At 57.5% G+C, this 12,818-nt stretch overlaps 1 protein-coding gene across 1 annotated transcript; it reads left to right on the plus strand.

The window, feature by feature from the left end:
* Positions 1-2,124: 2,124 nt before the first annotated feature.
* Positions 2,125-9,673, plus strand: LOC140410171 (uncharacterized). The gene is made up of 2 exons (XM_072498143.1): positions 2,125-2,259; positions 8,030-9,673. The coding sequence occupies exons 1-2, from the start codon at positions 2,168-2,170 to the stop codon at positions 8,583-8,585; spliced, it is 648 nt and encodes a 215-aa protein (XP_072354244.1). The 5' UTR covers positions 2,125-2,167; the 3' UTR covers positions 8,586-9,673.
* Positions 9,674-12,818: the final 3,145 nt, after the last annotated feature.

The raw sequence follows: 12,818 nt of genomic DNA on the forward strand, positions 1-12,818 counted from the left end.
CCCCGTCTAAGCCCCTGGCACTAAGTGAGTCCCAGTCAATATTGGGGAAGTTGAAGTCTCCCATCACCACAACCCTGTTGTTTTTACTCTTTTCCAAAATCTGTCTACCTATCTGCTCCTCTATCTCCCGCTGGCTGTTGGGAGGCCTGTAGTATACCCCCAACATTGTGACTGCACCCTTCTTATTCCTGATCTCTACCCATATAGCCTCACTGCCCTCTGAGGTGTCCTCTCGCTGTATAGCTGTGATACTCTCCTGAACAAGTAGCGCAACTCCGCCTCCCCTTTTACATCCCCCTCTATCCCGCCTGAAACATCTAAATCCTGGAACGTTTAGCTGCCAATCCTGCCCTTCCCTCAACCAGGTCTCTGTAATGGCAACAACATCATAGTTCCAAGTACTAATCCAAGCTCTAAGTTCATCTGCCTTACCCGTAATGCTCCTTGCATTAAAACATATGCACTTCAGGCCACCAGACCCGCTGTGTTCAGCAACTTCTCCCCGTCTGCTCTGCCTCAGAGCCACACTGTCCATATTCCCTAGTTCTCCCTCAACGCTCTCACCTTCTGACCTATTGCTCCCGTGCCCACCCCCCTGCCATACTAGTTTAAACCCTCCCGTGTGACACTAGCAAATCTCGCGGCCAGGATATTTATGCCTCTCCGGTTTAGATGCAACCCGTCCATCTTATACAGGTCACACCTGCCCCGGAAGAGCTCCCAGTGGTCCAGATAACCGAAACCCTCCCTCCTACACCAGCTGTTTAGCCACGTGTTTGTCTGCTCTATCTTCCTATTTCTAGCCTCACTGGCACGTGGCACAGGGAGTAATCCCGAGATTACAACCCTCGAGGTAACACCTTATACAATTGCTGCATAACCTCCCTCGTCTTAAACTCCACTCTCTAGCAATGAAGGACAAAATTCCATTTGCCTTTTTAATCACCTGTTGCACCTGTAAATCAACTTTTTGCGACTCATGCACTCGCACACCCAGGCCTCTCTGCACAGATGCATGTTTTGATATTTTATCATTTAAATAATAATCCCTTTTGCTATTATTCCTACCAAAATGGATAACCTCACATTTGTCAACATTGTATTCCATCTGCCAGACCCTAGCCCATTCACCTAACCTATCCAAATCCCTCTGCAGACTTCTGGTGTCCTCTGCACTTTTTGCTTTACCACTCATCTTAGTGTCGTCTGCAAACTTGGACACATTGCACTTGGTCCCGAACTCCAAATCATCTATGTAAATTGTGAACAATTGTGGGCCCAACAGTGAACCCTGAGGGACACCACTAGCTACTGATTGCCAACCAGAGAAACACCCATAAATCCCCACTCTTTGCTTTCTATTAATTAACCAATCTTCTATCCGTGCTACTACTTTACCCTTAATGCCATGCATCTTTATCGGATGCAGCAATCTTTTGTGTGGCACCTGGTTAAAAGCTTTCTGGAAATCCAGATATACCACCTCCATTAACTCCCCGTTATCTACCGCATAGCTGATGCCAGGTTTTTATTTCAGGTTTCCAGTATCTGCAATATTTTATATCTGTGCGGGATTAAAGTCAGGGACCAAAGGCAGGCTCAGACGACAGGCAGGTTCATATTGGCTGTGGGGGCGGGGGAGAGGTTAGAACACAAGGGCGTGGTCATTCAGTGGTGAAGCGCTAATCAGGGAGTGCGTTTCAATGTTCGAGGCGAGGCCTGGGGGCGGGATCAGTCTGTGAGACAGGAGGAATTTTGAGGGGTGGTGACGCAAAGGCGGTGTCGTCACTGATGACTCACCTAATGAAGGCGGGGACGAGCCAGGTGACGTTTTCAGACTGAAATGACGAAACAATCGGTGGGCGTGATTCCAACCCTTGGAGGAGAGGCAGTCCGTGATGACGCTTAATTAGTGGCCGGGACAGGGGATCCGAGCGGCATGCGAACTCCGACGTCAATGACGTAAAAGCAGTCGGCGGACTTGTAATACGGAGGTGGGGTCAGACAGTGATGATGCGTGAGCAGTGGAGCTGATCAGAATGGGGGGCCGGGTCATTCTCCGGTGCCGCACAAACAAGGGGGCGGGGTCAGACTGCATGAGCCTGAAACCTCGGGGGCGGGACTAGAACGACGGGGCGGGTCCGAGACTTTGTGCTCGAGAAGCAAAATGGCGGCATTGGTGGCGGATTACAGCTCGTCCGACAGCGAAAGAGAGACGGAGACGGAGAGCGGGACTGAGTGCGGGAGTATCCAGCCCAGGTAGAGGGACAGGGGAGTGGGAGAGAGACAAGTGGGGGAGGGGAAATGGAGTGGGGGAAGGGGGGAGTGGGCGAGGGGGGATAAGGGCGGAGTGGGCGAGGGGGAGTGGGCGAGGGGGAGTGGGCGAGGGGGAGTGGGCGAGGGGGGGTGACGGGGAGTGGGCGAGGGGGAGTGGGCGAGGGGGAGTGGGCGAGGGGGGGTGACGGGGAGTGGGCGAGGGGGAGTGGGCGAGGGGGGGCGAGGGGGAGTGGGCGAGGGGGAGTGGGCGAGGGGGAGTGGGCGAGGGGGGGGTGACGGGGAGTGGGCGAGGGGGGGGCGAGGGGGAGTGGGCGAGGGGGGGGGCGAGGGGGAGTGGGCGAGGGGGGGGCGAGGGGGAGTGGGCGAGGGGGGGGGCGAGGGGGAGTGGGCGAGGGGGGGGCGAGGGGGAGTGGGCGAGGGGGGGGCGAGGGGGAGTGGGCGAGGGGGGGGCGACGGGGAGTGGGCGAGGGGGGGTGACGGGGAGTGGGCGAGGGGGGGGTGACGGGGAGTGGGCGAGGGGGGGGTGACGGGGAGTGGGCGAGAGGGGGGGGCGAGGGGGGGTGACGGGGAGTGGGCGAGGGGGGGGCGAGGGGGAGTGGGCGAGGGGGAGTGGGCGAGGGGGGGGCGAGGGGGAGTGGGCGAGGGGGGGGGCGAGGGGGAGTGGGCGAGGGGGGGGCGAGGGGGAGTGGGCGAGGGGGGGGCGAGGGGGAGTGGGCGAGGGGGGGGCGACGGGGAGTGGGCGAGGGGGGGGTGACGGGGAGTGGGCGAGGGGGGGGTGACGGGGAGTGGGCGAGGGGGGGGTGACGGGGAGTGGGCGAGAGGGGGGGGCGAGGGGGGGTGACGGGGAGTGGGCGAGGGGGAGTGGGCGAGGGGGGGGCGAGGGGGGGTGACGGGGAGTGGGCGAGGGGGAGTGGGCGAGGGGGGGGGCGACGGGGAGTGGGCGAGGGGGGGGTGACGGGGAGTGGGCGAGGGGGGGTGACGGGGAGTGGGCGAGGGGGGGTGACGGGGAGTGGGCGAGAGGGGGGGGCGAGGGGGGGTGACGGGGAGTGGGCGAGGGGGAGTGGGCGAGGGGGAGTGGGCGAGGGGGGGGCGAGGGGGAGTGGGCGAGGGGGGGACGAGGGGGAGTGGGCGAGGGGGGGGCGACGGGGAGTGGGCAAGGGGGGGGTGACGGGGAGTGGGCGAGGGGGGTGACGGGGAGTGGGCGAGGGGGAGTGGGCGAGGGGGGGGCGACGGGGAGTGGGCAAGGGGGGGGTGACGGGGAGTGGGCGAGGGGGGTGACGGGGAGTGGGCGAGGGGGGGCGACGGGGAGTGGGCGAGGGGGGGCGACGGGGAGTGGGCGAGGGGGGTGACGGGGAGTGGGCGAGGGGGGTTAAGGGGAGTGGGCGAGGGGGGGTTAAGGGGAGTGGGCGAGGGGGGGTTAAGGGGAGTGGGCGAGGGGGGGTTAAGGGGAGTGGGCGAGGGGGGGTTAAGGGGAGTGGGCGAGGGGGGGTTAAGGGGAGTGGGCGAGGGGGGGCGACGGGGAGTGGGCGAGGGGGGGCGACGGGGAGTGGGCGAGGGGGGGCGACGGGGAGTGGGCGAGGGGGGGCGACGGGGAGTGGGCGAGGGGGGGCGACGGGGAGTGGGCGAGGGGGGGCGACGGGGAGTGGGCGAGGGGGGGCGAGGGGGAGTGGGCGAGGGGGGGGTTAAGGGGAGTGGGCGAGGGGGGGGTTAAGGGGAGTGGGCGGGGGGGGTTAAGGGGAGTGGGCGAGGGGGGTGAAGGGGAGTGGGCGAGGGGGGGTGACGGGGATGTGGGCGAGGGGGGGGTTAAGGGGAGTGGGCGAGGGGGGTGACGGGGAGTGGGCGAGGGGGGGGTTAAGGGGAGTGGGCGAGGGGGGTGACGGGGAGTGGGCGAGGGGGGGCGACGGGGAGGGGGCGACGGGGAGTGGGCGACGGGGAGTGGGCGAGGGGGGGCGACGGGGAGTGGGCGAGGGGGGGCGACGGGGAGTGGGCGAGGGGGGGTTAAGGGGAGTGGGCGAGGGGGGGGTTAAGGGGAGTGGGATATGGGGGGGGTTAAGGGGAGTGGGATAGGGGGGGGTGACGGGGAGTGGGCGAGGGGGGGGTGACGGGGAGTGGGCGAGGGGGGGGGTGACGGGGAGTGGGCGAGGGGGGGGTGACGGGGAGTGGGCGAGGGGGGTGTGACGGGGAGTGGGCGAGGGGGGTGTGACGGGGAGTGGGCGAGGGGGTGTGACGGGGAGTGGGCGAGGGGGTGTGACGGGGAGTGGGCGAGGGGGTGTGACGGGGAGTGGGCGAGGGGGTGTGACGGGGAGTGGGCGAGGGGGTGTGACGGGAGTGGGCGAGGGGGGGTGACGGGGAGTGGGCGAGGGGGGGTGACGGGGAGTGGGCGAGGGAGGGGGGGCGACGGGGAGTGGGCGAGGGAGGGGGGGCGACGGGGAGTGGGCGAGGGGGGGCGACGGGGAGTGGGCGAGGGGGGGCGACGGGGAGTGGGCGAGGGGGGGTTAAGGGGAGTGGGCGAGGGGGGGTTAAGGGGAGTAGGCGGGGGGGTGACGGGGAGTGGGCGAGGGTGGGTGACGGGGAGTGGGCGAGGGGGAGTGACGGGGAGTGGGCGAGGGGGAGTGACGGGGAGTGGGCGAGGGGGAGTGACGGGGAGTGGGCGAGGGGGGGTGACGAGGGAGTGGGCGAGGGGGGGTGACGGGGAGGGGGCGAGGGGAGTGGGCGAGGGGGGGTGACGGGGTGGGGGCGAGGGGGGGTGACGGGGGCGAGGGGGGTGACGGGGCGAGGGGGGTTCAGTGGAGTGGGCACGGGGGGTTCAGTGGGGTGGGCGGGTGGAAGGGGAATGGGCGTGGGGGAATGGGTATGGGGGGGAAGGGGATTGCGGGGGGAGAATAGTGGGTCAGGGAGGAAGTGTGAGTATTTGCAGGAGGGAAGGGAGGCGGAGGAATGGTAGGGGGCAAGGGAGAGAGCGGGTGGGAGGGAGAGAGCATGGTGGGCGAGGGAGAGAGAGCAGTGTCGGGGAGGGAATGGGTAGTGTGGGGAACAGGGAGTGAGAACGGGGGTGGAAGAGGGATAATGGACTCTGGCACCATTTCAGTTACCGATGTTAGGCTCACTGGCCTGTAGTTCTCTGTTTTCGCTACCTCCTTTTTTGAATAGCGCGGTTATATTAGCTACTCTCCAATCAGTCCAAATAATTTTGTAAAATAACCAATGGATCTACTATCTCTCGGGCCACTTCCTCAAGTTATCAGGCCTTGGAGATTTTAGTCCTATTAATTTCCCAGAAAACATTTCTCTACTGACACAATTTTCTTCAGCTCCTCACTAAAACTCATGTTTCTTTCTTTTTCTTTATAAATTCGAAGTACCCAATTATATTTGTGGGGATGAGACCCATGCAGACACGGGGAGAATGTGCCAATGCCACACAGACAGTGACCCAGGGCCGTGATTGAACCAGGATCCTCGGGGGGGCCGTGAGGCAGCAGTGGGTATACATATCAAGAATTGACAGACTGGATCCATTTTCCTCAACAACAAAAAAATAATAAGGCTGTGGGATCCTATAAATTAGTCATAGAGGTCCACATTTCAGGATAGGCCCTGCGGCCCATCAATTCTGTGCCGGTCAAAAACAACAACCAAAGTAGTCTAATCTCATTTTCCATCACTTGGCTCATAGCCTTGTACACATTGACATTGCAAGTGCATATCTAAATACTTCTTAAATGTTTTGAGGGTCTCTGCCTCCAACATCCTTTTTCAGGCACCGAGGTTCAGACTGCCACCACCTTCTGAGTGAGGAAGGTTTTTCCTCACATCCCCTCTAAACCTCCTGCTCCTTATCTTAAATCTATGGCCCCTCGTCATTGATCCCTCCACCAAGAGGAAAAGTTTCTTCCTGTCTATCTATGGCCCTCATACTGTTTTGCATCTCAATCATATCTCCTCTGCTCCCAAGGGAAGAAAACCCAGTCTATACAATCTCTCTTCATAACTAAAACCTCCAGCCCAGGCAACGTCCTGTCTTCATCCCTTCCAGTGCTATCATGTCCCTCCTACAATGTGGATTCCTGAAAGAGTTTCCTCTTGTAGGGAAGTGAACATTGACATCAGATTACCAGCAAGAAAGCTGGTAGGGAATTCAGCAGAAGCATCCTTACCCAGAGAGTGGTTCAATTGACATTAGAGATGCACTGAAGAGAAAACTGAAGAAACATTTTAGGGCGAAGGAAACAGGTTTTTGGTTGAGGAAAGCTAGGAGGAGTCTTGAGTGCACGCACAACACGAGTATGGACTGGTTGGGCCGAATGGCCTGCGTCTATCGTGCGCCCTATTTAATCCTCTGATCTGGCCTCGCGTAGAGGAATCGGTGTCAACCTGTGTATCTTGTTTTTCATTCTTCCATGGAATATGAGCAAGGACAACATTTATTGCTTATCCCAAATTGACCCTTGAACGGAGTTGGGCAGATAAGAGACGATGACATTGCTGTGTGGGTCTGGAGCCACCGTTGGCCAGATCAGGGTAAGGCTGCCTGATATCCTTCTCTTAAACGGGCATTAGTGAACCAAATAGTTTGAGGACCATCAGCCATAACTGAGACGAGCTGTTCATTCCCGTTCTTATTAGAGGCATATAAATGCCACCTGCTGTCCCTGGTGAGATTTGAACCCATGCCTCTGGACACTGGTCTGGCCCTTTGGATAGCCAGCCCAGTGACATTGCCACTTACCTCTCCCGAGTCCCTGAGGGGGATAGGTCTCTCCCTCGCTCAGACATTGCACAACCTCTGGATGCGACAAAGCACTTCATGGCCCGCGTGGCATTTGTAGAAGATGGAGCCTCTGATGTAAATGGGGGGGTTGAATGGTGGCATAGTGATAATGTCACTGGACTAGTATTCCAGAGGCCCAGACTAATGCTCGGGATACAGAGGCTCAAGTCGCACCACAGCAGCGGGGAGGGAATTTGAATTAAATTAATACATCTGGAGTTGAAAGTCTCAGTGATGATGCCATCATCAATTGTCGAAAAAAAAAACATCAGGTCCACCGTCCTCGCCCAGTCCGGCCTACGTGTGACTCCAGACCCACAGCAATGTGAGTGACTCTTAGTTCTTCCTCTGAAATGGCTGAGCAAGCCCCTCAGTTCCAGGGCAATTAGGGATGGACAACAAAGCCTTGCCAGCGAAGCCCACATCCCACAAAAGAATAAAGGAAATGTAGGAAATCAAAGCAGCAAGATTCCAAAAATGACAGCTCCATAATGAATAGGCAATGCTGAAAATATCCAGCAATTCCTGGTACATCTGCTTTGTGCATGAGAGAGTTGAACTTTCTGGTCCATGTCCTGATCTGAGCTGCTGTGCATTGCAACGTGTTGGCCAGAATTCTCCGTCCGGCGCCAGGATCCTCATGGGCCCACTGACAGCGCACCCCTGCCCACGGGTTTCCTGGCAGCGTAAGGTGTCTTCAATGGGAAATCCCATTGACTAACGGTGGGAGGAGAGAGAGTCCCGCCAGCAAATGGCCTCCCTGCATTGGGAAACACACGGCTGGGGAATCAGAGAATCCACCCCATAGTGTTTTCATTTCTAGCATCTGCAGTACATTGCTTTTGCCATATGGTTGGCATGTTAGTTGATGAATAAATGTTGAGAACGTGCCTGCCCTTGATTTAAAGGGACAGCGCCCTCTATGGCGGGAGTAACGTTTTGCATCTGAACTGTTCTCTCTGTCTTTTGTTTTACTTGCAGGACCGGGAGCGCAGTGTGCGAAGTAAAGGACCCGCTGACGGGGGAATCTGAGAGCGAGGACGAGACCAGCGATGACAGCCCGCAGGGGAAATTGATGGGCGAGCCCCAGGATGCCTCAGCCCTCCTCAAGCTCCCGCCCCCAGAGCTGGAAGGAGCCCGGGGCCAGCTGATGGCGGGAGTCTTCACTAACCCCTTTGCCCAGGAGCGACGCGAGCGCCTGAGCCTGCTGGAGAAGCATGTGAGGCTGACGGCCCGCATCAGAACCGAGGAGGCCGGGGGCCGCAAGATCTGCCTGGCCTACCGCAAAGATGGCCGCTGTCGCTACGGTAGCAACTGCAAGTTCGCCCACGACAGTGACCTGCCGACCTTCGACCCCAAGACTGGCACCCCCAACCCTCCTGTGGAGTCCCGACCCCAGGAGAATGGTGGCAGTGAGGACCCCCAGCCTAAGAGTGGCAAGAAGAGGCCAGGCCTGAGCCCCACCCTCATCCCCCCTAAGAAAAGCATGAAGAACTACCAGGCCCAGCGATCGAAAGAGGGGCCTGGCCTCCTGTAGCAGGCTCGGCGACGCAAGGGTGATCCAGCCTCCTGTACCATGTTCAGAGGGACCCGGCCCACTGTAACAGGCTCAGCATCATAAGCCTGTTTTGACAGATACTGTTCCAGGAGGGCCCCTACTTAGCTGATCCACTGCTAGGAGGGCCTGATGTACTGTACAGACCCGTGGCGAGGAGCACCCTGCATACTGTAAAAGACCCTGGCTAAGGATGGCACTGGCCTTTTGAACCAGGCCCCATGCCATGAGGACTTCAGGGTTTGGGGAGGGATGTGGGAGGTGGGGCCCAGCACCTTGGAACAGATCCAGTGCCAGGAGGGCACCAACCTACTGGATCAGTCCCAGTGCCAGGAGGGCCCCAGCCTACTGGAGCAGGAGCAGTGCAGGAAAGACGCAGCCTACTATAACATCCTGCGCCAGAAGGGGACCAGCCAACCAGACAGGCCCAGTAGCAGGAGGGGGCCTGGCCTACGAGACCAACCTATTACCAGTGGCACCCAGTGTACTCGGAACAGGCTCAATGTTAGCCTACCAGAAGAGACCCACGGACACATGTGCCCTACCCCACAGGCCATGTGACAGCAGTATCCTCAGGTACTGATACTGGCCCAGCACCAGCAAGATGCCCAACCCCATGTAACAGGAGTCTGTGGCTGAGGTCCATGATCGCTATGGAGAGCAGTGGGCATTTGACTAGAGCTCCCATGTCCCTGACCACCCTCTTGGTCTCTTGCTCCTGAATCTTGTCCTCCTCCTCCCCTGAGGTTAGAGGGACACATGCCATGAGGTCTCTTTCATACAAAACTCTAATACACTGAGACACGTGGGACTTCAGTGAGCATCACGATGTAGCGAGGCCTCGGGTTCCCAGCCGGCTGCCCCTGCAGGATCCGGGAAAGGAGGAAGGGGTCAGAGGGATTAATCTCTGCCACTCGAAGGAGGGATGGGAAGGGGGTGGCGGGGATGGTATATCTCAGCACTGGCCGAGGTCTCCTTACTAGTCATAGGTGTGAGACTCTCCATGGTGAACAGCCTGCTGCTACTTCACATCAGGCTGATGTGTACAGGTTGGCCATTGAGGTGCAATGTTTGAGGTGCAATGTTTCCTGACTGGATCCCAGTCTACAGGAGAGACCTGAGGCTGTTACAATTCCTGACTACGGTAACCTGAATGCCCTTCATGATAAGGGCCTTTGTTTGCCTGTGTATAATTTATTTATCTCTTGTCGTGACTGAATAAACTGACTAATTGGTCAAACTGATCCATGGCTGATTCTATTTCCCTTACCTTTATATCTCTCTTTCCATGCCGCAGGGGCTCGGGTGTGTTATCGATCCCTCTAATCACATTTTGTTTTAAGTTTCCTTTGAGACGCTGTTTATTTTGATGCAGAATTCATTTATGGGGCTGGTCTTTTGATTTATCCCTCAATTTGTTGAATTTGGGTGAACCCAAAAGAAGGACTATTCCTTAGATCTCTCTGTCCTTTCCTGCTGTCGGTCTTCTCTTGGTGTGCGACACCCTGGCCCCTTCCCTTCCTTGTCTGCCTACCTCCTCACCCCTCTCTATCTGTCATTTCTCTTACCCATCCTCGCCCTCCCCTCTCCCTGATTCTGCTCACTTCCTTTTCTCTTTATTTGCTTCCTTCTCTGTCGGACTCCTCATTCCACCCTTCTCTCTCTTGCGAGATGTGTATACATAGAATATGTATGTGTGTTCTCTCTTTTACCTCCCTGCTGTTACATCACTCAGTCTTCCATTTTTTCCGATCATACTTGACTCTTCCTTCGCCCTCCGCCGGCCTGTTGTCCCCTCCTCCCCTTCTCTTTCTGCTTTGTTCCTCTCCTCCCCGCTGCCTCTTTCTCACCGCTCATAGGAAGGAACGTAGGAGCAAAAATGGGCAATTCAGTCCTTCGAGCTTGCTCTGCCTTTCAATCAGATCGTGGCTGACCTCTTCTTGGTCTCAAACTCACCTCGCCACCTGTTCCCCATATCCCTTCAACCTGTTTTTTTTATTAGTTCCCTCAGCTTTATGCCTGCCTGCCATCCCTGCTCACCTTACCGTCTGTCTCTCTTTGCCCCCACCTAGATAGGCCTCCTTCGGCCAATGCTGTCCTTTCACCTTTACCGTGTCTCTCCTCTCGCACACCAGTTTGACTTGACCAGCCTTTTGCCACCTCCCAGTCTGTTTCTGTTGCTTACTGGGTTCTACATGCCTGTCACTCCTTCGCCGTTCTTGCTCTGTTTCTGTCTCAACCTCTTTCTCCACCCCCCCCAACCTCTCCGCTCCACACTGGTCAACTCCCTCAGCCCCTCCTTGCCTTTCACCTGCCTGTTCACCTTCTGATCTCATTGCCCATTTAGCCTGTTTCTCCCCTCCCTATTCCTTGCTGCTGTTCCTCACTCTCCCCTCTGTCCATCCCTCCTCTCTCAGACTAACACCAATTGCATTCCTGTCACGTCTCCCTCCTGCGCTCTATTGCTTGTCCATTTCCAGTCGCTCCTTCAACTCGTTCCTCCTGCTTCTCCCCCTCCCCCCTCCACATCCCACTTTTACCCCTTCCCGTTCTGTCTCATCGTGCCTTGCCCCTCCCTTCCCGCTATCGCCCTGCTCTGGACACTTCCCACTCCCTCTCTCATCCCTTACTCTTTCTCTCTCTCTTTCCCCCCCCCCCCCCCCCCCCACTCCCCCCACTCCGTTCTCGCCCTGTTCCTGTCCCTCCCCCTGTTCCTGTCCCTCCCCCACCCTCTGTCACCTCTTGGCCCACCCTGTCCTCTCTCGCTCCCCTTCACCCATCCCGCCCTTCTCTCATTCCTCATCCTTCCCAGCCCCCCCCTCGCCCCTTGGCCCACCCTGTGCTCTTGCGCCTTGGGGCCCCCCCGGCATCTCTGACCTTCCCGGCCCCTTGGTCCCGCCCCTGGCCTCTCTGGCTCCTTGCTTGTCCCTCCTGGCCCCGATCCCCCCAGCCACTCTAACCCCTTGCCCCCTCCCCTCAGACCGGCTTCATCTTGCCCCTTGGGTCTCCCTGGCTTCTGAGCTTGGGCCTTCCCCGTACTCTCTGGCTCCTTGGGGCCCCCCAGCCTCTCTAGCCTTTCTCCGCCCCCCCCCCCCCCCCCCCCCCCCCCCTCGTCATGGCCCCTTGGGGCCCAGTCGTTTCTCCCTCCTCCCTCTCAGAGACAAACCAGTGAAGTCAATAGGCAGGTCCGAAATCCACTTTATACATTGCAGCCTCGCCTGTACAGAACTAATGCTAAACTCTCTAAAGCACTGGTGGATACCCAGCTTGAGTATTGTATTCAATTCTGGGACCACTGTTTCGGAACAATATGAAGGCCTTAGAGAGTGTGCTGAGGACATCATCAAAATACTTTGTTTTATGTTTGTAGTGCTTTCATATCTACAACTGTCTCAAAATGCTGATTAAGTATTTTGTGAAGTGTATTCACTTTTATAGGAGAAAACTCCCACTTTCAACTCCCACCCTCAAGCAATCTCCCACAACCAACAATGTGACAATGGCCAGTTAATACGTTGGTCAAGCTGATTGAGTGATAGGTATTGGCAAGACAACAGAGATAACTTGTTTGCCCCTTTGAAACAAACAACATGGAATATTTTTGCATCCAAACAAGCAGTCAGACAGGATCTCAGTTTTCATAGAACATCTAAATTGCAGAAGGAGGCCATTCTGCCCATTGGGTCTGTACCGACTTTCTGAAAGAGCACTGTACCGAGGCCCAATCCCTGTAACCCCACAACTCTACCTGACCTTTTGGACACTAAGGGGCAATCTATTATGGCCAGTCCACCTAACCTGCACGTCTTTGGACTGTGGGAGGAAAGCGGAGCACCTGGAGGAAACCCACAGCAGACGCTGGAGAGACGTGCAAGCTCCACACAGTCACTCCCTATTGCTGCGAAGCAGCTGTGTTAACCACTGTGTCACCCCTGCCACAAATAATCTGATCTGAAAAGCAGCACCTTAGGCAATGCAGCAGTTCTGCACTGGAAGCAAGTTCCAGACTTTATTTAACTTCAAGCCTTGGAGTGGGAGTTCAACACAGAACTTTGGGACTCTGGCGAGAGTGCTATCAAACAAACCACAACTAGTCACCAGGATGATAAAATAAAAGTAGAAAATGCTGAAAAAGGCAGCTGGTGTGGCAGCATCTGTGGAGGAAGGTGGTGAAAGGGAGTTAATGTTCCCAGTCTAATATCATCTTTGAAGATC

Source organism: Scyliorhinus torazame, chromosome 4 (assembly GCF_047496885.1).
Source record: "Scyliorhinus torazame isolate Kashiwa2021f chromosome 4, sScyTor2.1, whole genome shotgun sequence".
Lineage (NCBI taxonomy): Eukaryota > Metazoa > Chordata > Chondrichthyes > Carcharhiniformes > Scyliorhinidae > Scyliorhinus > Scyliorhinus torazame.

What these genes read in the sequence shown, in the direction of transcription:
- LOC140410171 (XM_072498143.1), top strand. Translation starts at nt 2,168, where the DNA reads ATGGCGGCATTGGTGGCGGATTACAGCTCGTCCGACAGCGAAAGAGAG. An exon ending in TGCGGGAGTATCCAGCCCAG is followed by an intron (nt 2,260 to 8,029) that starts GTAGAGGGACAG and finishes TTTTACTTGCAG; the next exon opens with GACCGGGAGCGCAGTGTGCG.